General features: G+C 43.0%; 1 protein-coding gene across 1 annotated transcript in view; it reads left to right on the top strand.

Annotated features, from left to right (window-relative positions):
- The window catches only part of ABCA4 (ATP binding cassette subfamily A member 4), a 153,924-nt gene that overhangs the window by 47,616 nt on the left and 83,150 nt on the right, over nt 1–23,158 (top strand). The window contains exons 12-15 of the mRNA XM_087719273.1: nt 6,940–7,145; nt 9,302–9,478; nt 15,883–16,105; nt 22,855–23,076. Coding sequence (XP_087575399.1) covers nt 6,940–7,145; nt 9,302–9,478; nt 15,883–16,105; nt 22,855–23,076 — 828 coding nt within the window. The remainder of the gene's footprint in view (nt 1–6,939; nt 7,146–9,301; nt 9,479–15,882; nt 16,106–22,854; nt 23,077–23,158) is intronic.

Genomic DNA, 23,158 nt, shown 5'->3' with positions numbered 1-23,158 from the left:
TGATCCTCCTGCAGACCTCCCCTCTTTTCTCTTTTAGTAGAATAGATAACAGTTCTTCAGATGACAAGGCTAAACAAAAGAGACTTTACATTTCAGAGAAATCTGTCTCTTAAATAACAAGTTGCCTGTGAGGACTTTGATGTCCATAATTATTGGTTGTTGGCCTGCAAGAGACCATCAAGCCGATAAGATCAAACAAACTAGCTTTGTGGTATTCGGCGAAGTGAAGTAATTAAATACATTTCTTCCCAGTCAGTTTAGAAACAAAATGTCATCTCCTTTCCATAGTTGCCAAGACTGAGCATCTGATAAGGATTCCTTCGTTTTGGAGTTAGGAAGCACAAGATACAGACAGATATTTTTTTTTAATTTTTAATTTTATTTTACCAATTTCATATATACATTCACAATTATATGATCTCATTACTGTTATTAATAATATTTATTTATAACAATTTTTCCCTACAGTTGACAATATACTTGAAGATTGCTTTCTTAACATCCCATAGATCCATCTTATCTTACAAGGGTCCTACTTCTTCTTCCCTCCCTCCCTCTTTCCTTCCCTCGTTTCTTCTCTCCTTCTCTCCTTCCCTCCTTCCTTCCCTCCTTCCTTCCCTCCTTCCTTCCTTCCCTCCTTTCTTTTCTCCTTCTCTCCTTCCTTTCCCCCTTCCTTTCCTCCTTCCTTCCCCCTTCCTTCTCTCCTACATTCCCTCCTTCCTTCCCTCCTTTCTTCTCTCCTTCTCTCCTTCCTTCTCTCCTTCCTTCCCTCCTTTCTTCTCTCCTTCTCTCCTTCCTTCCCTCCTTCCTTCCCTCCTTGCTTCCCTCCCTCCTTCCCTCCCTCCTTCCTACCCCCCTTTCTTCTCTTTCTTCTCACAGACAGATATTTAGTGACTTTATCTTTTCCCCAGTTCCTTGCTCTGGCCCTTACTTTTCTCTATACCAAAATAGTAAAACATTGGGACTTGGTTAAATATCACGTCACTCATGAAGTCTGCTGCCTTAACTTTAAGCAAAGTATAGTGCTTGACAGAAGACTTTGGCCAGATCTGGGATCAAGGTCAAAGAAGCAGATAGTTAAAAGATGGGATCAAAGCAACTTCTGATAAAGTAGTCTTTTTTCCTTTTATGTTTTCCATTTTTTCATTTTCAGACACTCACATATATACTGTGCATAGCCGGAGCCATACAACATTAAACAATAATCGCAGCAATTCCTCTTGTCAACAATACCCCAAAAAATAGAAACCCAATATACCTCTTCCACTATCTGTACACCTCTTTCTTCCACCCCCCTCCAACTTTCTATCTTCCCTCCATCATCCCACTCTACCCTACTTCCCCACTCCCTCTACCACTCCTCTCTCCCGATCCACTCCCTCCTTTCCTTCTCACCCCCCCTCCCATCCTCTCTCCCGTCCCTCTCTACCCATCTTTCTTCTATCCCACTCCTCCTTCCCTTGGTGTATTTCCACTATATGTCAATGTACTTAACTTATCCTATTTTTACAGAGAAATTAAAGAAAAACAGTATACATATGAAATCGCATTACATTGAAATCTAACACATCGTATCTAACCTAGTATATGTCCCTCCCTCCCCCCACCCTCCCCCCCAACACCCCACCTCCCTCCCCCCCCCGACTTCCCAGAGCCTGTACACGGTATAGATTTTTAACAAACAGTGTCTAAAATATGTTGAGAAAAAAAGAAATTAAAAAAAAGGGTTAATAACATCTCTGCATTGATCTTAGCTTCTTCTTGCTACGCTAACTTTGAACAGTTTAAATCATTCCTGATCTTAAGCATAGGCTATCTGGAATTTCTTAGTGATAAAGTAGTCTTGACTTACGACCACAATTGGCTCCAACATTTCCATTGCTAAGCCGGACAGTCGTTAAGTGCGTTTTGCCCCGTTTTGCAACCTTCTTCCAGTGTTAAATGAATCACTGCAGTTATTAAGTTAGTAGCGCAGTTGTTAGGCGGATCTGCCCGCATGCGATACTTCTGTGCATGCGCAAAAGCATTCAGTTCAAAGTTCAAAGTTTAATGAATTTATATGCCGCCCAATCCCGAAGGACTCCGGGCGGCTTACATAAAAAGAACACTAAAAGAATACTAAAAAATTTAAAATAGAGAGAAAAAGCAGGTTAAAAAGACACATCATGCACTCAATCTTAATGGGGGCTGGACCTCATTCATGAGGTCAACAGCCCCAGGCCTGCCAGAATAGCCAGGTCTTAGTAGACTTTCGGAAGGCCGAGAGAGTGGGGAGGGTCCGGATCTCTGGGGGTAGATCGTTCCGTAGGCGGGTGGGCAGAGCCTCCCACCGCCACCACTTATTGTATTGTATTGTATTTGGTTTATTTGTATGCCGCCCTTCTCCAGGAGGGACTCAGGGCGGCGAACAACTCAGGGGGGAAAGGGAACATAAACACAATACACATAATTAAAATACACGAAAATCACACAGTCATACCAGTCGAGAGGGGAGGGGAACTCATCAACCCCAGGCCTGCCGGCACAGCCAGGTTTTGACGGCTTTCCGGAAGGCCTGGAGAGAGGTGAGGGTCCGGTTCGCCCAATCTTGGCCAATCAGGGAGCAACCCATCTCTGATTACAGGTAGTCCTCAACTTACAACATTTTATTTAGTGACCATTCAAAGTTGCAACAGCAATGAAAAAAGGGACTTGTGACGTTTTTCACACTTACAACCAATTGCAGGATACGTGATCCAAATTCAGATGCATGGCAACTGACTCATATATATGACAGTTTCAGTGTCTCAGAGGTCATGTGATCACCTTTTGCCACCTTCTGACAAGCAAGCTCAATGGGGAAGCCAGATTCACTTAACAATTGTGTTACTATAACTTAACAACTTACAGTGATACACTTAACAAATGTGGCAGGAAAGGTCATAAAGTGAGACTTCACAAATGTCTCACTTAGCGACAGAAATGTTGGGGCTCAATTATCATAATTTGAGGATTTCCTGCATACCAATTTCAGTCAGGCAATTTTAATGCTAGTCTGTGGTAAATGAAGGTTTTGGAAAACTCTTTAAGAGGAATTTGCCAATTCCCATTTATGGTGTGCAAATTAAGATATGTCTCTTAAGATAATTTGATTTGACCTTCTTCGTAGGTCCGCTATCTCTCAAGGGTACTTGAGAGACCGCCTGCTGCCAATTACCTCCCAAAGACCCGTTAGATCACACAGGGTTGGCCTCCTCTGGGTTCCGTCTACCAACCAATGCCACCTGGCTACTACCCGGGGGAGGGCCTTCTCTGTGGCAGCTCCAGCCCTTTGGAACGAACTCCCCGCAGAGATTTGGACCCTCACCTCTCTCCAGGCCTTCCGAAAAGCCATCAAAACCTGGCTTTGCCGGCAGGCCTGGGGTTGATGAGTTCCCCTCCCCGCTCGACCTGTGTGGTTGTATGATTGTTGGCTATTTTAACTATGTGTATTGTGTTCTATGTTCCCCTTTCCCCCCTTTGAGTTGTTCGCCGCCCTGAGTCCCTCCCGGAGAAGGGCAGCATACAAATAAACTAAATCTGAAATCTGAATCTGAAATCTGAATTGTTTATGTCAATTCTCTTCCATTCCTTGCAGAAATGATGCCTTTCCCTTCTTCATTGTTTTAGGTTTGGTTTCTTCTTTATATTTCAAACTTCGTTTGATTGGTTTTTAAACAAGGAAAAGGATTTCCCAGTCTGCTCACAGCTTCTCACAATTGTGTACCTATTGCTGTGTGTGCAGTATTCTCCCTGCTGTTTATGGCCATCACTTTCCCCTCCTTTGAGCTAATTTTGTTTTGCTCTCCCAGGCTTATTTTCCAGGTGATAGGTTCACATTAGGTTTCCACCTACCCACCACCCTCATGTATTGTGATGTTTTCAGCTTTGTTTCTCTTTGGGGGTTGTTATCTGGCTGGTCGAGACACTTCCTTAATGACTGATCTTCCAGAGACAATTGCTCCATTCAGTCTCTGCACAAAAGGACGGTAATTATTATAAACCTCAGATGTGGAATATCTTATGACAGCTTTTGGTATCTCCTCTTTCGATTACAATTTTAGAGTGCATTTTAACCCGAGAATGAGATTAGGAAAAGTCTGAGAAAATAAATCTGATCTATCTTCAGCTCTTTCTTGTGTTAAGGAAGTCAGGTCAGGCAAATTTCCACACCATTTTGGCTAACTGAGAAAAGCAAACTCACATTTTAATACAGAACCTTATCATCTGTACTGTTTTTTTGAACACACCTGCATTGCAAAAAATCCAAGCAACTGCACAATCTCTTCTGGAGATTATTGTGTTCCGATTTATATATTAATTCAAGAAGTTATCAAAGTAGAATCAACCAAATTCTGTGCAGCTGTCGATTTAAAGCATTACAGGTATTAAATGATTTAGCATGCATGCTTTGTTTCCCAGCCAAAGTATTCAATATTTTTTTTCCTCTGAGTTAATAATTTTCTTTAAAAAATATTTTCCATCATACTCTTATTATACGGAAACACTGTGCATTTATTTCAAAGTTGTACCAAAGTGAAAAGTTAAAAATAAAACTGGGAGAAAAAACAATGCAACATTGATTTCTACATCGTGAAAGCATTTCTACATTGTGATTTTTTTAAAAAGTAGAACTAACCATGTATTATCAACAGTTGGAATGAATTCTTCACTTTCTTATGCCCCTCAGCAACTAGAAAGCCTCCCCATTTTAAAAAAAACTTTAACCCTTTTTATTGTCCAAAGAAAGATTTGAAAGGAATTTGGAAAGAATCTACTCCAATCCATGCTCCATTCAGGAATCCATTGCTATAACAACTATTTCAAAGAGATTTCTTTCCTTGGTGCTAAGCAGGAACACAGAATAGAAACTCCTGAAACTCCGGGATAGAAATTACTATGCAGTAGTTTTTCTCATAAATACTGTAATATTTCAGCGTCATTGTAGAAGGAAACTATGGCAGTAAATCCACTGATGTTCTCCCTAATCAGCAAAATTAATTCTGTTAATTGAATGGATAGACCGGTTATTGTCTGACACACACACACACACCCCACTGCTCATGTATAACAATCCTGAAGTCCCATAGGCAGGGCAAAAGGACCATTCAGTCTGGATAGAAAGAATAGTCCACCCCAGTGGTGGGATTCAAATAAGTTAACAACCGGTTCTCTGCCCTAATGACTATCTGGGTAGGTGGGGCTCGCTGGTCATGTGACTGGGTGGGCTTGGCCAACTCAACATCACTCAGGTCGATGGGCGCTTCGCCTTAGCTGTGACAATGTAATCAGGGTTAACCGGAGAGGCAGTTTCTGTAAGCAGGGCAATAAAGATTAGGCTAGAAACAACACCAGAATGTTTCCTTCCTGCCTTCCTTACAGGATTAGCCCTGTAAAGTGGGGAAAAAACAAAAGGAGATTTCTTCCAACAACCGGTTCTCCAAACTACTTAGAAAGTTACCAACCGGTTATCCCGAATAGGTGCGAACTGGCTGAATCCCACCACTGGTCCACCCAGATTATGCAAATTTCAAATTATTTTCATTATATAATACTGATCTGAACGCAAACCTCAGCTTAATTTGCAAACTCTTCCTATTTTACAACCCTCCCCCCACCCACTTTGATTTTATTCACATGCATTTTTTATATGTAGACTGATTGATTTTGACCAACGTTCTGCAGACTTTGGCAGGAACATGTTTCTCTGTTATTTGTTATTTATTCATTTTACATTTGTATGCTGCCCATTTCTCTACTAAGCAACCCTACAGATTCTTCTTGAATCACAACAGTTTATTTAGCGATCGTTCAGAGTTACAACAGCCCTGAAAAATGTGACTTATGGCCGTTTTTCACATGACAGCATCCCCATAGTCATGTAGTCAAAATTCAGCCACTTGGCAACTGACTCATATTTATGACAGTTGCAGTGTCCTAGGCTCAGGTGATCACTTTTTGCAACCTTCTGACAAGTCAAAGTCAAGCCAGAATTCACTTAACAATTGTGTTACTAACTTAACGCAACTGCAGCGATTCACTTTTAAAAAACTGTGGCAAGAAAGGTCATAAAACGGGGCAACTCTCACTTAACAACTGCCTTGCTTAGCAACAGAAATTTTGGCCTCAATTGTGGTTATAGAGGACTACCAGGATTGGTGTCCAAATCATGAGTAAATTCTGATTTACATATATGTGTCTCAGTGGCTAAGACACTGAGCTTGTTGATCAGAAAGGTTGGCAGTTTGGCGGTTTGAATCCCTAGTGCTGCATAACGGAGTGAGCTCCTGTTGCTTGCCCCAACCTCTGCCAACCTAGCAGTCTGAAAGCACTTAAAAATGGAAGTAGAAAAATAGGGACATATATGTGTCTCAGTGGCTAAGACACTGAGCTTGTTGATCAGAAAGTTCGGCAGTTTGGCAGTTCGAATCCCTAGTGCTGCATAACGGAGTGAGCTCCTGTTGCTTGCCCCAACCTCTGCCAACCTAGCAGTCTGAAAGCACGTAAAAATGGAAGTAGAAAAATAGGGACATATATGTGTCTCAGTGGCTAAGACACTGAGCTTGTTGATCAGAAAGTTCGGCAGTTTGGCGGTTCGAATCCCTAGTGCTGCATAATGGAGTGAGCTCCTGTTGCTTGCCCCAACTTCTGCCAACCTAGCAGTCTGAAAGTACGTACAAATGCAAGTAGAAAAATAGGGACCACTCTGGTGGGAAGGTAACAGTGTTCCATGTACCTTCGGTGTTTAGTCATGCCGGCCACATGACCACGGAGACGTCTTCGTTCTTCGGCTTTGAAACGGAAATAAGCACCACTCCCTAGAGTCAGGAACAATTGGCCCATATGTACGAGGGGAACTTTCACCTTTACAAATGCTACTGTGATCTCATTCAAGTATCTCTTATGCCTCTGTTATCACAGTGCTTGACCCTTGATAAGTTTGAAGGCCTAGCTGATGAAACTGAGTTGATTTTTCATGCTCGCTCTCTTCTGGAGGAGAACAAATTCTGGGCTGCTGTTGTCTTTCTTGACGTGGATGAAAGGGCTGACCAACTGCCCCCTCACGTGAAATACAAGATACGCATGGATATTGATGCTGTGGAGAAAACGAACAAAATCAAAGATAGGTAAGGACGGTTTCTAATCTTTTAGGCGTGCAAGCAGAGAGTTTAATGAGAGTTTAAACTTTAAAGTTTAATAACATTTATATCCCGCCCAATCCCGAAGGACTCCGGGCGGCTAACAATACAATAAATCAGAAAGAAGAGAAAGAAAGAAAGGATAGATTTAAAAAAACACACCATGCACTCCATTCTGAGTGGGGCTGGACCATATTTTGGGGTCAACAGCCCCAGGCCTGCCGGAACAGCCAGGTTTTAGTGGCTTTACGGAAGGCCACGAGAGTGGGAAGGGTCCGGATCTCTGCGGGTAGATTATTCCACAGGGCCAGGGCAGCTACAGAGAAAGACCTCCCCCGAGTAGTCGCCAACCAGCATTGCCCGGTCGACGGTACCCGGAGCAGGCCCAATCTGTGTGATCTTATAGGTCGTTGGGAGGTATGTGGCAGGAGGCGGTCCCGTAGGTATCCAGGTCCTAAACCATGTAGGGCTTTAAAGGTAACGACCAGCACCTTGAAGCGCGTTCGGAGACCGATGGGCAGCCAGTGCAGCTCACGGAGGATAGGTGTAACATGGGTGTACCTGGGTACACCCAATATCGCTCGCGTGGCCGCATTCTGGACCAATTGTAGTCTCCGAACACTCTACAGGGGCAGCCCCAAGTAAAGCGCATTACAGTAATCAAGCCTAGAGGTGACGAGAACATGAGTGATATCAGTGAGTGGAGAGACAAAATAAATCAGAATTGCCAAGAGAAGCTCTCCCCAACAGGACTTCCTGCATATCTGTTGGGTGTCCCCCGTCATCAAAGGGGTCTTAATGAGAAATGGCAATTTATCATATTTACAGGAAAGAAGGCTGGTAAATGTATGGATGACTGTTATGTATATAATAATTAGCTACAGGCTAAAGTGTAACTTTTAGTTATCTCAAACAGTGGTTTGCTGGTAAATACAAAATGTTATCATAAATGTGCGTATATACAACTACCCAGAGAGAGAGAATGAGGAAGCACACGTACCATGACAAAGCATAATGTCCTTTTAGAGCTAACGTAAATTCAGCTCTATGCATTGGAGTTACTTGGGAGTAAACTTATCTGAACTCTCAGTGCTTCCATCTGACTTTTAAACAACTGAGCTTTAATGTTCTTGAGCATATATAAATAGACATGCAAATTGTTTCTGCAAATGTTTAGCGCAGGGTATATTTATAGTCTTTAAGTTGCCACAAGATTCCTCCTTTGTTCCAATAAAAGCTGGTCTGATGATTTTACCTGTGAGAGCCGAGGTGGCGCAGTGGTTAAATGCAGCACTGCAGGCTACTGCTAGATCAGCAGTTCAGCGGTTCAAATCTCACCGGCTCAGGGTTGACTCAGCCTTCCATCCTTCCGAGGTGGGTAAAATGAGGACCCAGATTGTTGGGGGCAATATGCTGACTCTCTGTAAACCGCTTAGAGAGGGCTGAAAGGCCTATGAAGCGGTATATAAGTCTACTGCTATTGCTATTGCTATTTATGGTAGCTTGTCAGAACACTGACTGTTATTCTGTGATTATTAAGTGATAAAAAGAAACTGCATCTAAACCATTGTTTAGATGAGGTGGCGCAGTGGTTAGAGTGCAGTAATGCAGGCCTCTTCCGCTGACTGCTAGCTGCAGTTCAAATCTCATCAGGCTCAAAGTTGACTCAGCCTTCCATCCTTCCGAAGTGGGTAAAATGAGGACCCAGATTGTTGGGGGGGAATATGCTGACTCTGTAAACCACTTAAAGCGGGCTGTAAGAAGAACTACGAAGCAGTTTATACGTCTAAGTCAGTGGTGGGATTCAGCCGGTTCGCACCTATTCGGGAGAACCAGTTGTTAACTTTCTAAGTAGTTTGGAGAACCGGCTGTTTTGAAGAAATCTCCTTTTGTGTTTTTCCCACTTCACAGGGCTAATCCTGTAAGGAAGGCAGGAATGAAACATTCTAGTGTTTCTAGCCTAATCTTTATTGCCCTGCTTACAGAAACTGCCTCTCTGGTTAACCCTTATGACATTGTAACAACTAAAACAAAAAACCATTAACATAGCATATAGTTTGTCCCTCAAGAGTTTGATAATTGACACTTTTACCCACCATAATCCCCATTAGTTTGAAGGCTAAATTTGTGCTTTGCCCCTACAGGTACTGGGATCCTGGCCCAAGAGCTGACCCAATGGATGATCTGCGCTACATCTGGGGAGGATTTGCTTATCTGCAAGATATGATCGAGCAAGGGATCATCAAAACCCAGACCCATGTTGATGTGCCTTCAGGGATATATCTACAACAAATGCCCTATCCTTGCTTTGTAGATGATGTGTGAGTGTGATCTGGGTCCAATATCTAACTGTGTGGCTAGCCAGGGTGGCACTTTGAGTCTTACAAATGACACTGTTTTTGCTTTGGATCATGCTAGAGATTCTAGAACAGTGTTTCTCAACCTTGGCCACTTGAAGATGTCCGGACTTCAACTCCCAGAATTCCCCAGCTAGCATTCGCTGGCTGGGGAATTCTGGGAGTTGAAGTCCAGACATCTTCAAGTGGCCAAGGTTGAGAAACACTGGGTATATGTGAAGATGTAAATTGGAATTTGTTGATTTAGGATTATCCGAATTACCTCATGGTAATGCCAGGATTTGTGGCAAATTTATGTAAAGGTCGTGTAGCATCAGAAGAGTCTAGACATGCTACATCTAAGGCAGGGGTCGGCAACCTTAAACACTCAGAGAGGTACAAAGGTCCTAACCAGAAGCCCCCCCCCCCCCCGTTCAATTCTGGAGCTGGACATCTTCAAGTTGTCAAGGTTGAGAAACACTGTTCTAGAACACAAAGTATTAGACAAATTGCCCTGCCAAGGAATCAGAATTGTGTTAGTTAAATCTGAGATAAGAAATCCAAAACAAATAACTTGTTATCATAACAAGCTCTCTACCTACTTAAAATAGAAAACAATAGGATTTAAACCTTTATTGCAAAATAAATAAATAAATGTTAATTCATTAGCAACAGGAGAATGGAGGAAAAGTTGCAAATTTATAGCTGTTTTTTCTGAACTCTTTTAATCAGGGAAAGTATTCAGTTCATTTTCAAAAACGAAAAAAGAATACAGGTGTGCTGAAAGGCTTGCCACTCTCCGCCACAACATTAGAATGCGGATCATTCAATTATGTTGAATGATGCAAGGTTCAGGTCAGGCTAGAACAAACAAACAAAGAAGTTGTCAGCATTCCAAATATCATGCAGAATTAAATCACAGTCCAAGGCAGATCTATCCTTAAGGTTCCAATTTAATAAGACAGACATGTTGGCATCATGCTATGGAATCCCAATGACATCAGAATTCCACCCAGTTAAAAGTTCATGATCTTGTCCCCACACCCACAATCCATCACATGGTCCAATCTTCTTCTTCCACGCTGGCATCCACGTCCAGCTGCTTCCGGTCAGGTGTCAAAGTACAGAGACAAAGGATGATCTTGGCTTCTAGTAAAGAATGAAAACAGTACATCCCACAATCCTACTCCTGTCTATTCCCCCCTACCATCAACTATACTAAAGAAACAGCATATTGAAATAAGAGAAAGTGTGGCAGGCCAAACTTCTAAAAGGAATATAATTGCAGGCCTGACAGAAGTTGTTTTTCATGCAATGCCATGATGGTAGTGATCATTCCCTCTTGTAATAAACGTGGATAATTTTTCTGTCCCAATTATCTGGACATGAGCAAGTTAACATTTTTAATATGAAGTCCATTTATCTATCTTCAGAGTAATAATAGAAATAATGGTCATCACCACCAGTCAGCTGCAAAAGGAAGCTTTACTTGGAAGAGTTACATCATGTAATGATACCTTATCCTTGATAAGGGCTCCATAGGTAAATAAAAATGCCAAATCCAAACTCAACAACTGGTGGACTGTGTAATGGACCATAAAAATAAGATTTTTATCCATCCTCAATGCAAGGTGGCAAACCTATCTAATATCATTGCCTGCTATTTTCCCTGAAACAACAACCTTGTGAGATGGGTTGGGCTGGAAAGAGTGAATGACCAAAGTCATCCAGGGCCTTTCATGTCTAAGAGAGGCCTAGAACTCACCGTCTGTTTCCTAGCCAACACCTTCATCACTATACCCAACTCTCTAATTAAAATGTAACCAAAGGCCATTATTAAAATACTGGCCTCTTCCGGCACACCTCTTATTATCTTGTTAAAAATTTGTGCTCCCAAACAACCAATCTGTTCCTGGCTAGCATTTGGAATATGATGAAATATTTAATTTGCTCAAGGCTTTTCTCTACGTCCCAATGTAACGCAAATGCAGTACGTGGGGCTCTACAAATTCACTTTGCAAACCAGTGAGGGAGAGAGTCTGATATTTCCCCTTTTTTTTGGCCAGGATATTTCAACACAGGAAACAAGGCAGCCTTGCCTAATCTCATGCTCTCAGAATGTGTAGAAAGGATGGAATCACCATTGTGTTTGGTTAATAGCTGAGAGACTATCTGGTTCAGCTCTGCTGGCTGGAGAATTCTGGGAGTTGAAGTCCACAAGTCTTAAAGTTGCCAAGTTTGGGAACCACTGATCTAGTTCTACCACATCTGGGGCTACAAAACTAAGGTGTTAAAGAGTGAAACCAAGGAAATAGGAATTTAAAATCTCACCTCAGAGATTCGGTCTCTGTGAATATATACAGGATGGCTTTATTTCACCATGTATTTATTTTTTCTTGCACAGTATTATATTGAATATATTATCCTGAAGAATGTTGCTCTAAAGTATCAAGAAATACACACACAAAAAATGTGAATTGGGGTCTTACAAAATTTGCAGTGTTGCATTCTATGGCTTCTTCAAATTTACAAACAATAGCAGGCCTGGGAGTGGAATTTTATCATGTTCAAGGAGTAAAATTCACGCAGAGGTCTGGCTTTCTCTCCCAAGGCATCACATTCCTTTGATTTGTCATCAATCATCATCCTCAGGTCACTTCTCCACATACCAAGAAGAGATCTCCAAAGTTGTTTTAATTGGTTTTGCTCCATGCTAATCATGCCAAAATTCTTACATGAAAATGAGAAATATGTAGCAAAAGCTTGACGGGGGAGGATGTGCTTAAGGCAATGAATTAGGACTGGGAAACTTGGGAGTCCATCCCTAGCCATGGAAACTCACTGAATGACCTGGGACTATCCTACTTCACAGGGTTTTTGTAGATAATTCTTATGTTAAGACCCTCGTATATTTCAAAGTCTACGATGGTAGTATAATTGGAGCTGTAGCTGTAACAACTCAACACGACTTTTTGCTGTGCTGAAGAATCCCCCTCATTCCATAGTTAAAACTCCGTGACCCGTCAAAACCGCGGTCCACTAAAGCGCGCCCGATTAAAGCGCGTACCTGACGTCATCAGCAGCGTGACAAATAAAATTAAAAATAAATTAAATTAAAATTAAAAATAAATTAAATTAAAATTAAATTAAAGCAAGCCGATTCACATAAAGGTAAGGGTTAGGTTTAGGGTTAGGGTTAGGGTTAGGGTTAGGGTTAGGTTAAGCGTTAGGGTTAGGGTTAGGGTTAGGTTAAGGGTTAGGGTTAGGGTTAGGGTTAGGGTTGGGTTAGGGTTAGGGTTAGGTTAAGGGTTAGGGTTAGGGTTAGGGTTAGGGTTAGGTTAAGGGTTAAGGTTAGGGTTAGGGTTAGGGTTACGTTAAGCGTTAGGGTTAGGTTAAGGGTTAGCGTTAGGTTTAGCGTTAGGTTTAGCATTAGGTTAAGGGTTAGGTTTAGGGTTAGGTTAAGGGTTAGGCTTAGGGTTAGGTTTAGGGTTAGGTTTGGGGGGGTTAGGTTTAGATTTACGCGTTAATTTTAAGTTTACCGCTCACAGCGTGCTGTTTTCGTCGCGCTGTGATGACGTCACGTACGCGCTTTCGTCGAGCGCGCTTTAGTCTACCGCGGTTTTGTGGTGGAACCTAAAACTCAATATAAAACAGTTTTAATGTAAAGATGAAGAAGGTTCCAGATACTATTCTTAAAAGACAACTTACCAGCACGGTGAACAGAAATCTTCAGCTTGTCGTTCCTCATCCCTTCCAGATTGCTTCCCACAATTCTGGCCAGAATAGAAAAGCACATGTTAGAGAAAGCTGCATGATCATATTTTCACATGTAACGTATTTTCCAATTATTTTGGAATAAGGCCTTACACACCGATGGAGACCATGATGTGAAAGCCTGTTTTGTTTTGATTTATGAGACGCATCTATTGGCCGTTTCATGGTTTGACGAGACCTTTCCTCTCTTTATGAAACTTGGCTTCACATTGTTTAAAACAGTGTTTTTCAACCTTGGCAACTTGAAGATGTCCGGACTTCAACTCCCAGAATTCCCCAGCCAGCGAATGCTGGCTGGGGAATTCTGGGAGTTGAAGTCCGGACATCTTCAAGTTGCCAAGGTTGAAAAACACTGGTTTAAAAGGCATCTCTGAAGCAATAACCCAAGCTCCCCTCCCAGGAATCTCTCTGGAAAGAAGCCCCCGCTAAGCTCCCTGGGATTTGCTCAGCGGAGTCCAGATACAGCTGTAGAAACAATTCCAGAACAAATGTCACCAGAGCACCATTTGGTTGCAAAATAAAATTCCTTTCCTGCCAGGAATTACATGACTCTGGTTTATTTTCCAGAATACCCCATTTCTTAGGGATCCAATTTAACAGCTCCCTTTGTCTTTGCTTAATGCTATCCTGCTACGATCTTATCTTCAATTCTGAATACAATGCTGCTCTACAGCTTCCTCCCAGGATAGCCAAAATAGAGATAATCCAAGAAACACATGATGTGATTTATTTTCGTGTTCTCTTCAGTTGCTACCCCCTCCATACGGTGAACTGATTATATATCAGCACGGAGGCCTAGTGGCCAAGCAGGCGGAAGAAAGTGATTGTATCCTTGGAGAACAGCATAGGACTCTGGAAGGAAGGCAGTGGTGGGTTTCAAAAATTGTTCGAACCTACTCTGTGGGTGTGGCCTCCTTTGTGGGAGTAGCTTGCAGCCCATGTGACTGGATATGAAGATGCCGACGACACTTGTCAGAACCACCTTAAATTACCTCACACACAGCACTGGCATGCATAAGAATAGGATGTAAACTTGTTTTTTAAAAGGCATCTTTGGTTTGCGTTAAAACAACTTCAACACATGCAGTGTTCTGATTGCACCACAAATGCAGTAGTCATCCTTACCTTCCTTACTCACACTGAGTTTTATAAATATGAGCATGATAGTGTAGAATAATCATATCCAAGGACCAGGGGTGGGTTTCAAAAAAATGTTGGAACCTCTTCTGTAGGTGTGGCCTGCTGGTTTCCGGGTCCACTGGTGGAACCTCTTCTAACCGGTTCGGTAGATTTGACAAACCGGTTCTACCGAATAGGTGCGAACTGGTAGGAACCCACCTCTGAAGTAAGGTCTGGTCAGGTCATAGAATCAGAACATTGATTTGAGTAATGGGAAACATGTACCTTAGGAGTTCCACAACAGTGACAAATTTTGTTTTCGCAAAAGTCACTTTTTTTTCCAACTGCACAGGTGGCTCTTTCAGCCTCCCTCAGAGAAAATGAAACCTCCCTCAAACCAAGGTCAATTTTTTGGGGGGGCTTCTGGGAGGTGTCCACGATGTTTCCTTTCAACAATACAAGTGGCTTGATGTTGCTTTTTTTCTGTTTTTCATGATATATTTTTTTCTTTTTCAGTCTAGCATGCAGCTAAGATGTTCTGGTGCCATGTTTTTGCAAGCTTGGCAATTTTTTAAGATGTGTAGCCGAGGCATCTCACACATCTTTGCAAGTTCGAGAAACACTCCTCTGGTGGCCTTTCCCCAGTTCAGATTTTCTCCTCCTGTGTCAGCTTATTGAAGAGTTTAAAATTGGCTTTCCCCAAATGTTTGCCTAAGCTCTTCAAATCCCCACGGCTCCTACAATGGGCAACACTTTAGTTGCCTCTGCTAAGAAGACATTTTTAAAAAAGAAAAATGGCTAGAAATGGATGCAGCACATACATCCAAACAAAATAATAGCCCCATTGTTCAGGAACCCCTACTGCCATTTTCCCATACTGGCTTGGAATTCTGGAACTTGTAGTCCAACATATCTGGACAGAAACTACCCCAGGAAGGCTTTGATGGTGTTTGCATGCTCTTTCTTAGATGTTCCTATCAGGAAATAGCAATTTAATTCTCCAAAGAATTCAGGGGTGCCTTATTTAGCCAAGACTCTCACCAGTTTTCTTTGGATTTATTTCTCAGCTGTTCTCAAAACTACCAATCTGAGCCTTCCAGAGAAAAGGATATTTCTCTGGAAATATCTGTACACGAAAATATCACTGTTATTGGGCAGCCATGGCGGGAATCATCAAATCTTAAAAATGATATTAAACTCCTTGAAGACCAGCTTGATGAATTAATTGTGGAAGTGGCTTCCAAGCGTTCTCAATATCCTAGAAAAATGCAAATAAACCTTGTTAAAAGCATTAATTGTGGAAGTGGCTTCCAAGCATTCTCAATATCTTAGAAAAATGCAAATAAACCTTGTTAAAAGCATTAAAACGCAACAAAAATCGCTGCATTGTTAAGAGTAATTTTGTGAATCACTCTTAAGATATTTCTCTTGTTACCTTTCAAAGCAAGGTTGATTTATTTGCATTTTCCTTTCTTTTCTTTTCTTTTGCCTAGCAGCTTCATGATTACTTTGATTCGTGCCTTTCCCCTCTTGATGGTGCTGGCTTGGATCTACTCCGCTTCCATGATCGTGAAAAGCATCGTGTTGGAGAAAGAACTGAGGCTGAAGGAAGCCTTGAAGAGCCGAGGAGTCACCAACGGGGTGATTTGGTTCACGTGGTTCTTGGACAGCTTCCTCATGATGACCGCGAGCACCTTCCTCCTGACGGCTCTCATTACGGTAAGTGAAGCAGGGGAGGCGCGCCTTTGGCTGTTGTAAACTCGAGCTCCGGCGTTTACAAGGCGAGCCAGGTGTTAGTAAGAAACAATAAACGCCCATACATTAAAAAGGGAGGGGGGAGCCTGCTAGTAGCCTGGCTCCTTCTCGGCACGTAGCAGCAGGCGCGCTTTTTAGAAACCCCCTTAAGGCATCATCACCACCATCATCATCATCCCTTGGAAGGGACGGAGACATTCAGGGACGCGTTTGCCTTTGTGATGTTTGGAGACGGATTAAGGCTGACAGGTCACGTTCTAAACATCGCCCTTCAGGTGGGAGAAAGCTTGAAAGGAAGAGACCCCCCCCCCTCCATTCGCCTTTGAAAAGCCTGGTGATGTCTCTTTTTCAAATTCATTTCTCCCAACCCATTAGTTTCAATACATGATCCCTTGGGGAGCTAAGAGGCACACAAAGGCTTATCATTTAAATCGTCCTTCAGGAGAGAGACGCTGGGTTTATGTTTAAACTGCCCCATTCGCTACAGATATTATAAATAATGCCTCGAGATATAGTTGTTTTGTTTATTTAAAGGGTTAATGAGAGTTGTGGACTGTAGACCAACACCTGCGGGGTGGATATCACACTGGTGATAGTTACCCTAAGTTCTTACTTTGATTTTTGTGCTTCCTGGTATCATTTATGGTAAGTACAGAAAGCTCCTTGGGTTGCTTTGAGATCCGCCCTGTTTTTAAGAGAATGATAAAGGGAAATCCTGAAGGCCTGAACTCTTTAATACTTCTAAACTAGGATAAATATATTTAAACAGCGTTGGGGAAGAGGGGCCAGCAGCTCAGTAAGAATAACTTTGCTTAATTTCTTTATAATAGTACTTGAATTAAAGGGCAATAACAGAATTCCCACTCCACGTATAGTATGCTGGTTTTTGAATGCATGTTTGATGTCAGTGTAGTAGCCGAGGTGGCGCAGTGGGTAGAATGCAGTACTGCAGGCCACTTCAGCTGACTGATATCTGCAGTTCAGTGGTTCAAATCTCACCGGCTCAAGGGTTGACTCAGCCTTCCATCCTTCCGAGGTGGGTAAAATGAGGACCCAGATTGCTCTGTAAACCGCTTAGAGAGGGCTGAAAGCCCTATGAAGCGGTATATAAGTCTAACTGCTATTGCTATTGCTATTCAGTTCAGTTCAGTTCAGTTTATTGTATTTATATGCCGCTCTTTTCCCCCGAAGGGGGACTCAGGGCGGCTCACAACTCAAACCAGGGAAGGGGAATACAGACAAAAATTTAAAAAAACAAAGCATAACAATACATAATTTAAAAACACGCAACAGTCATACCATTCGAGAAGGGGGGCAACAGCTCTTTAGCCCCAGGCCTGTCGGAACAGCCAGGTTTTAAGGGCTTTGCGGAAGGCCTGGAGGGTGGTGAGGGTCCGAATCTCCACGGGGAGTTCGTTCCAGAGGGTCAGAGCAGCCACAGAGAAGGCTCTCCTCCGGGTAGTCGCCAGTCGACACTGGCTGGCGGATGGAATTCGGAGGAGGCCTAATCTGTGGGATCTAATCGGTCTAGTGGAGGTAATTGGCAGCAGGCGGTCTCTCAAGTACCCAGGTCCAATACCATGAAGGGCTTTATAAGTGACGACTAGCGCCTTGAAGCGTATCCGGAGACCAATAGGCAGCCATATATTTAAACAGCGCTGGGGAAGAGGGGCCAGCAGCTCAGTAAGAATAACTTTGCTTAATTTCTTTATATTAGTACTTGAATTAAAGGGCAATAACAGAATTCCCACTCCATGTAGAGTATGCTGGTTTTGAATGCATGTTTGATGTCGGTGTAGTAGCCGAGGTGGCGCAGTGGGTAGAGTGCAATACTGCAGGCCACTTCAGCTGACTGATATCTGCAGTTCAGCGGTTCAAATCTCACCGGCTCAGGGTTGACTCAGCCTTCCATCCTTCCGAGGTGGGTAAAATGAGGACCCAGATTGTTGGGGGCAATATGCTGACTCTCTGTAAACCGCTTAGAGAGGCCTGAAAGCCCTATGAAGCGGTATATAAGTCTAACTGCTATTGCTATTGCTATTGCTATTGCTAGTATACTGTGATTTTTTTTTTTGACACCCTGGTTTTCAGTAGCTTGACATTTGGAGGGAGCAGCCGAAGGAGGAACAGCAATCAGAATTTGCTCTGATTTTTCAATATTGTTTGGATTTTAAACCATTCAGTTCCAGGTAGACGATCCCCACTTAAATTTGTAATTAATATTGTAATGTTGCAGCGATTAAGACAAGTAAAGCTTCATTTCAGATATGTGTAAATAAGAGGAAGCAGTAGCATAACTAAGGACTGGTAGCTTCATGCATCATGCTAAGCCACCACAGTGACAAAATATCAGCTGAGCCAAAACCCACCAAGTCGCACTCCTACTTGTTTATGGGGGAATCAATAAAAATCCAATAATTGCCCAGATCAAATGACAGTGATAAAGGGTCTAGATCAGTGTTTCTCAACCTTGGCAACTTGAAGATGTCCAGACTTCAACTCCCAGAATTCCCCAGCCAGCATTCGCTGGCTGGGGAATTCTGGGAGTTGAAGTCCTGGACATCTTCAAGTTGCCAAGGTTGAGAAACACTGGTCTAGATTTTACAAATATGTATTTATTTATAGTAGTTCTATACCAGGCCTGTCAAACTGGCAGGCTGGATGCGACATGTGCAGACCACGTCCAACCCGGCTTCCCAAAGACAAAAAAAATGTTATGATATGTCACACGGCACGATTGAGTTTGACACCCCTGTTCTATACCACAAACTCCTTCAAGGATTTCTGTTCATTTGTAAAAAAATCTCCACCTAAAAGATAAAACCTGTGTGAAGCCTAAAACATAAGCACGCTCAAACCCGGCGTTCAATAACCAGTCCTCAAAACATAAAAGCTGTGAATAACTCATTCTTAACCACCATCCAGAAAACTGTTAGGAAGTCACATTCCCAAAGGTAAGCCGTGTTCAGTGGTGGGTTTCAAAAATTGTTCGAACCTACTCTGTGGGTGTGGCCTCCTTTGTGGGAGTGGCTTGCTGCCCATGTGACCGTATGGGAGTGGCTTGCCAGCCATGTGACCGAATATGAAGATGCCGACGACACTTGTCAGAACCACCTTAAATTACCTCACACACAGCACTGGCCTGCATAAGAATAGGATGTCAACTTGTTTTTTAAAAGGCATCTTTGGTTTGCGTTGAAACAACTTCAACACACGCAATGTTCTGATTGCACCCCAAACGCAGTAGTCATCCTTACCTTTCATAGAGGCCCTGAGTTTTATAAATATGAGCATGATAGTGTAGAATAATCATATCCAAGGACCAGTGGTGGGTTTCAAAAAAATTTTGGAACCTCTTCTGTAGGTGTGGCCTGCTTTCCGGGTCCACTGGTGGAACCTCTTCTAACCGGTTCGGTAGATTTGACGAACCGGTTCTACCGAATAGGTGCGAACTGGTAGGAACCCACCTCTGGCCGTGTTACACAATACAGACATAATTGAACGAAACAGGCCTTTTTTTGGTTTTAATCTAAAGATGATTGTCTGGAAGATACCTGGAACGCCAGGTGAGAAAAGGTTTTATAGGTGAAAACCAGCACTTTTGTAGTCAGATGTAGTCAAATGAAAGCCAAAATAAGCAGGCACAAAATTGATGTTAAGTGGCACAGATTACTATTGTGTTCTACCCCATTTGGGTGGTCTTCAAAGGCAGCTCCATCTACCGCAAGCTTCAGTAACTTGATCCGAAGGGTGATGAAGGGTTGGGTAACCATTGCCAGGGTAATATGCTCTTTCAAGGCAGTGGGGCATCAAAGAGGCATTGACATGTCTTCCAACTCTTAACTATGCTCTCTCACACACAAAACGTCATTTACTGAAGCAGCCAGGTGCAGGCATGATTGCAGCACACACGGCAGGTCCCTCCCACACATCACTCAACCTATTTCCTCAGAGACCAGAAGTCAAAATAAATTCAGATAATAATGCACAATGCTATCAGGGTAATCTCTTACGACTTACTCCTTGGGGTATCCGGGCCAAAGGATGATTTCGTTCTCAAACTGCCACCCCCCCCAAAAAAAAACTCACTGCAACTCTCGAGAGGATCTTTCTAGCAGCTTGCATTCCAATGAGAATTCAGGTAGTCCTTGACTTACAACAGTCCGTTTAGTGACCGTTCGAAGTTACGACGGCACTGAAAAAAGTGAGTGATGACTGTTTTCCACACTTACGTCCGCTGCAGCATCCCCATGGCCGCATGATTTATATTTGAATACAAATATAAATCATACAAATTGACAAATGGTTCGTATTTATGACAGTTGCAGTATCCAGGGGTCATAAGATCCACTTTTGCGACCTTCTGGCAAGCAAAGTCAATGGGGAAGCGGGCAACAGCCATGTTACTAATTTAACATCTGCAGAGATTCACTTAACAAACACGGCAAGAAAAGTCGTAAAATGGGGCAAAACCCATTAACAAATTTCTCACTTAACAACATAGCCTGTGGCCTCAATTGTGGTCATAAGTTGAGGCCAACTAGTTCACCCTAAAATAGTCCTGCTGGGATGCAATCCACAGATGTAACAAGTTGGGAAGTGTACCCACATTTTGTCAACCTTGGATATGATTATTCTACACTATCATGCTCCTATTTATAAAACTCAGGGCCTCTGTGAAAGGTAAGGATGACTACTGCGTTTGTGGTGCAATCAGAACATTGCGTGTGTTGAAGTTGTTTTAACGCAAACCAAAGATGCCTTTTAAAAAAGAAGTTTACATCCTATTCTTATGCATGCCAGTGCTGTTTGTGAGATAATTTAAGGCGGTTCTGACAAGTGTCATCGGCATCTCCATATCCGGTCACATGGGCGGCAAGTCACTCCCATCCAGTCAGATGGGCGGCAAGCCACTCCCACAAAGGAGGCCACACCCACCGAGTAGGTTCGAACACTTTTTGAAACCCACCACTGCTAATCACCGTACATTAAATTGAAACATGAGCATAAGGAACTCAGGAATGGAGCCTTCCTGTAGCAGTGTGGATGGTACACAAACAAGATCCCTAACACAAACAGGATTCCTAAATCTCGACAATATCTAGCCAAAGCAGAGCTCATGCTCACTGCTAGATTGTTCTAGACACTCATTGCTATCCTGTCTTCCATATATTAAGTTGTACGTTCTGCTATGACAAATATTCAGTCTAGGATAATTGTTGAAGGCTGTTCTTAATATTCCTTCTTTCGATTTATTTTTGGCTGGGTTTATAAGGCTTTTTAAGTCATCTTATAGTTTATGTCTTAGCAAGTTGTGGAAATCCAATGATGGTTTAATCAGTTTATTCCATACTGTTTAATTGAACGTTGACTTAGCATTTTGTGTGTGAATGCAACTCTCGGAAAACAGGACATTCAGAAAATCCACTTGGCTGCATGTACGATGCAGCACGATGGATACTGGATTAGAACAGAGTTCATCTATTCTGAACCATGGTGATTTTAGGATCAATCCTTGTCTTTCACCCAACATGCCTTACAGAGTTATGGAGAAATTGAAGCTCCTCAAGGAAGTTGAAATCATTAAGTGACAATAGTGTTGACAGGCAACAGTGAATGTACTACAGCGGTGGGTTTCAAAAATTTTTGGAACCTACTCTGTGGGTGTGGCCTCCTTTGTGGGAGTGGCTTGCCGACCATGTGACCTGGTGGGAGTGGCTTGCCGGCCATGTTTTCTTTCTATTTCTCTTTCTTTCTCTCTCTCTCTTTCCTTTTGTCTCTGTCCCTTTTTTCTTTTTTTCTTTCATCTCTCACTCTTTTTCTTTCTTTTTTCTTTTTTCTTTATTTATTTCTTCCTTTCTTTCTCGTGTGTGTGTGTCAGGGGTGGGTTTCAGGCGGTTCGCGGCGGTCCCCGCGAACCGGTTGGTCGGCGAACCCGGAAGTAAGTAACTTCCGGGAACACCGAAGGGTCCACCCCCCCGCCCGCGTTTCTTACCCAGTTTTGACGAGTTCTGCGCTTCCACGCATGCGCAGGACGCATACAGCGCCTGCGCGATCCTCCAGGAGCAGCTGGAGCATCGCATAGATGCTAGTACACATGCGTGCACTGTGCACATGCACGAGGACGCTGCCGGCCCCATTCCAACCGAACCGGTTGGAACGGGGCGAGAAACCCACCCCTGGTGTGTGTGTGTGTGTGTGTGTGTGTGTGTGTGATTGTGTGTCAGTGGTGGGTTTCAAAAAAGTTTGGAACCTCTTCTGTAGGTGTGGCCTGCTTTCCGGGTCCACTGGTGGAACCTCTTCTAACCGGTTCGGTTTGATTTGACGAACCGGTTCTCCCGAATAGGTGCGAACTGGTAGGAACCCACCTCTGATGTACTAGTATTGTAAACTGAAGACCTTTGATCTCAGATGGGTCCTAAGTCAAGAGCCGAGGTGGCGCAGTGGTTAAATGCAGCACTGCAGGCTACTTCAGCTGACTGCTATCTGCAGTTCAGCGGTTCTAATCTCACCAGCTCAAGGTTGACTCAGCCTTCCATCCTTCCGAGGTGGGTGAAATGAGGACCCAGACTGTGGGGGCAATATGCTGACTCTGTAAACCGCTTAGAGAGGGCTGCAAGCCCTATGAAGCGGTATATAAGTCTAACTGCTATTGCTAACTGCTATAAGTCAAGCAGTGGAGCAGTATATCTTTTCTTTTCTTTCCTATACAGTATGGCAAAGTGCTTCGGTACTGCAACCCGCAAGTTCTCTTTCTCTTCCTGTTAACCTTCGCCACGGCAAGCATCATGCAGTGTTTTCTGCTCAGCACCTTCTTCTCCAAGGCTAACCTGGCAGCTGCCTGCAGTGGAGTCATCTATTTTACCCTCTACCTGCCCCATATCCTCTGCTTCATTTGGCAGGATTGGCTGCCTCTTAAGATTAAGATCATGGTGGTAAGGATTCCTTTTCTTTTGCCAAGGCTTGTCCCAAATGGATTTGGTTTACCAGTAATAGCAATAGCAACAATAGCAATAG

Source organism: Thamnophis sirtalis, unplaced genomic scaffold (assembly GCF_051295495.1).
Source record: "Thamnophis sirtalis isolate CommonGarterSnake01/CBP01778 unplaced genomic scaffold, rThaSir2_p1.2 scaffold_7, whole genome shotgun sequence".
Taxonomy (NCBI): domain Eukaryota; kingdom Metazoa; phylum Chordata; class Lepidosauria; order Squamata; family Natricidae; genus Thamnophis; species Thamnophis sirtalis.
Note: the sequence above shows the minus strand (reverse complement) of the source record. Positions and strands in the feature narration are given on the sequence as shown.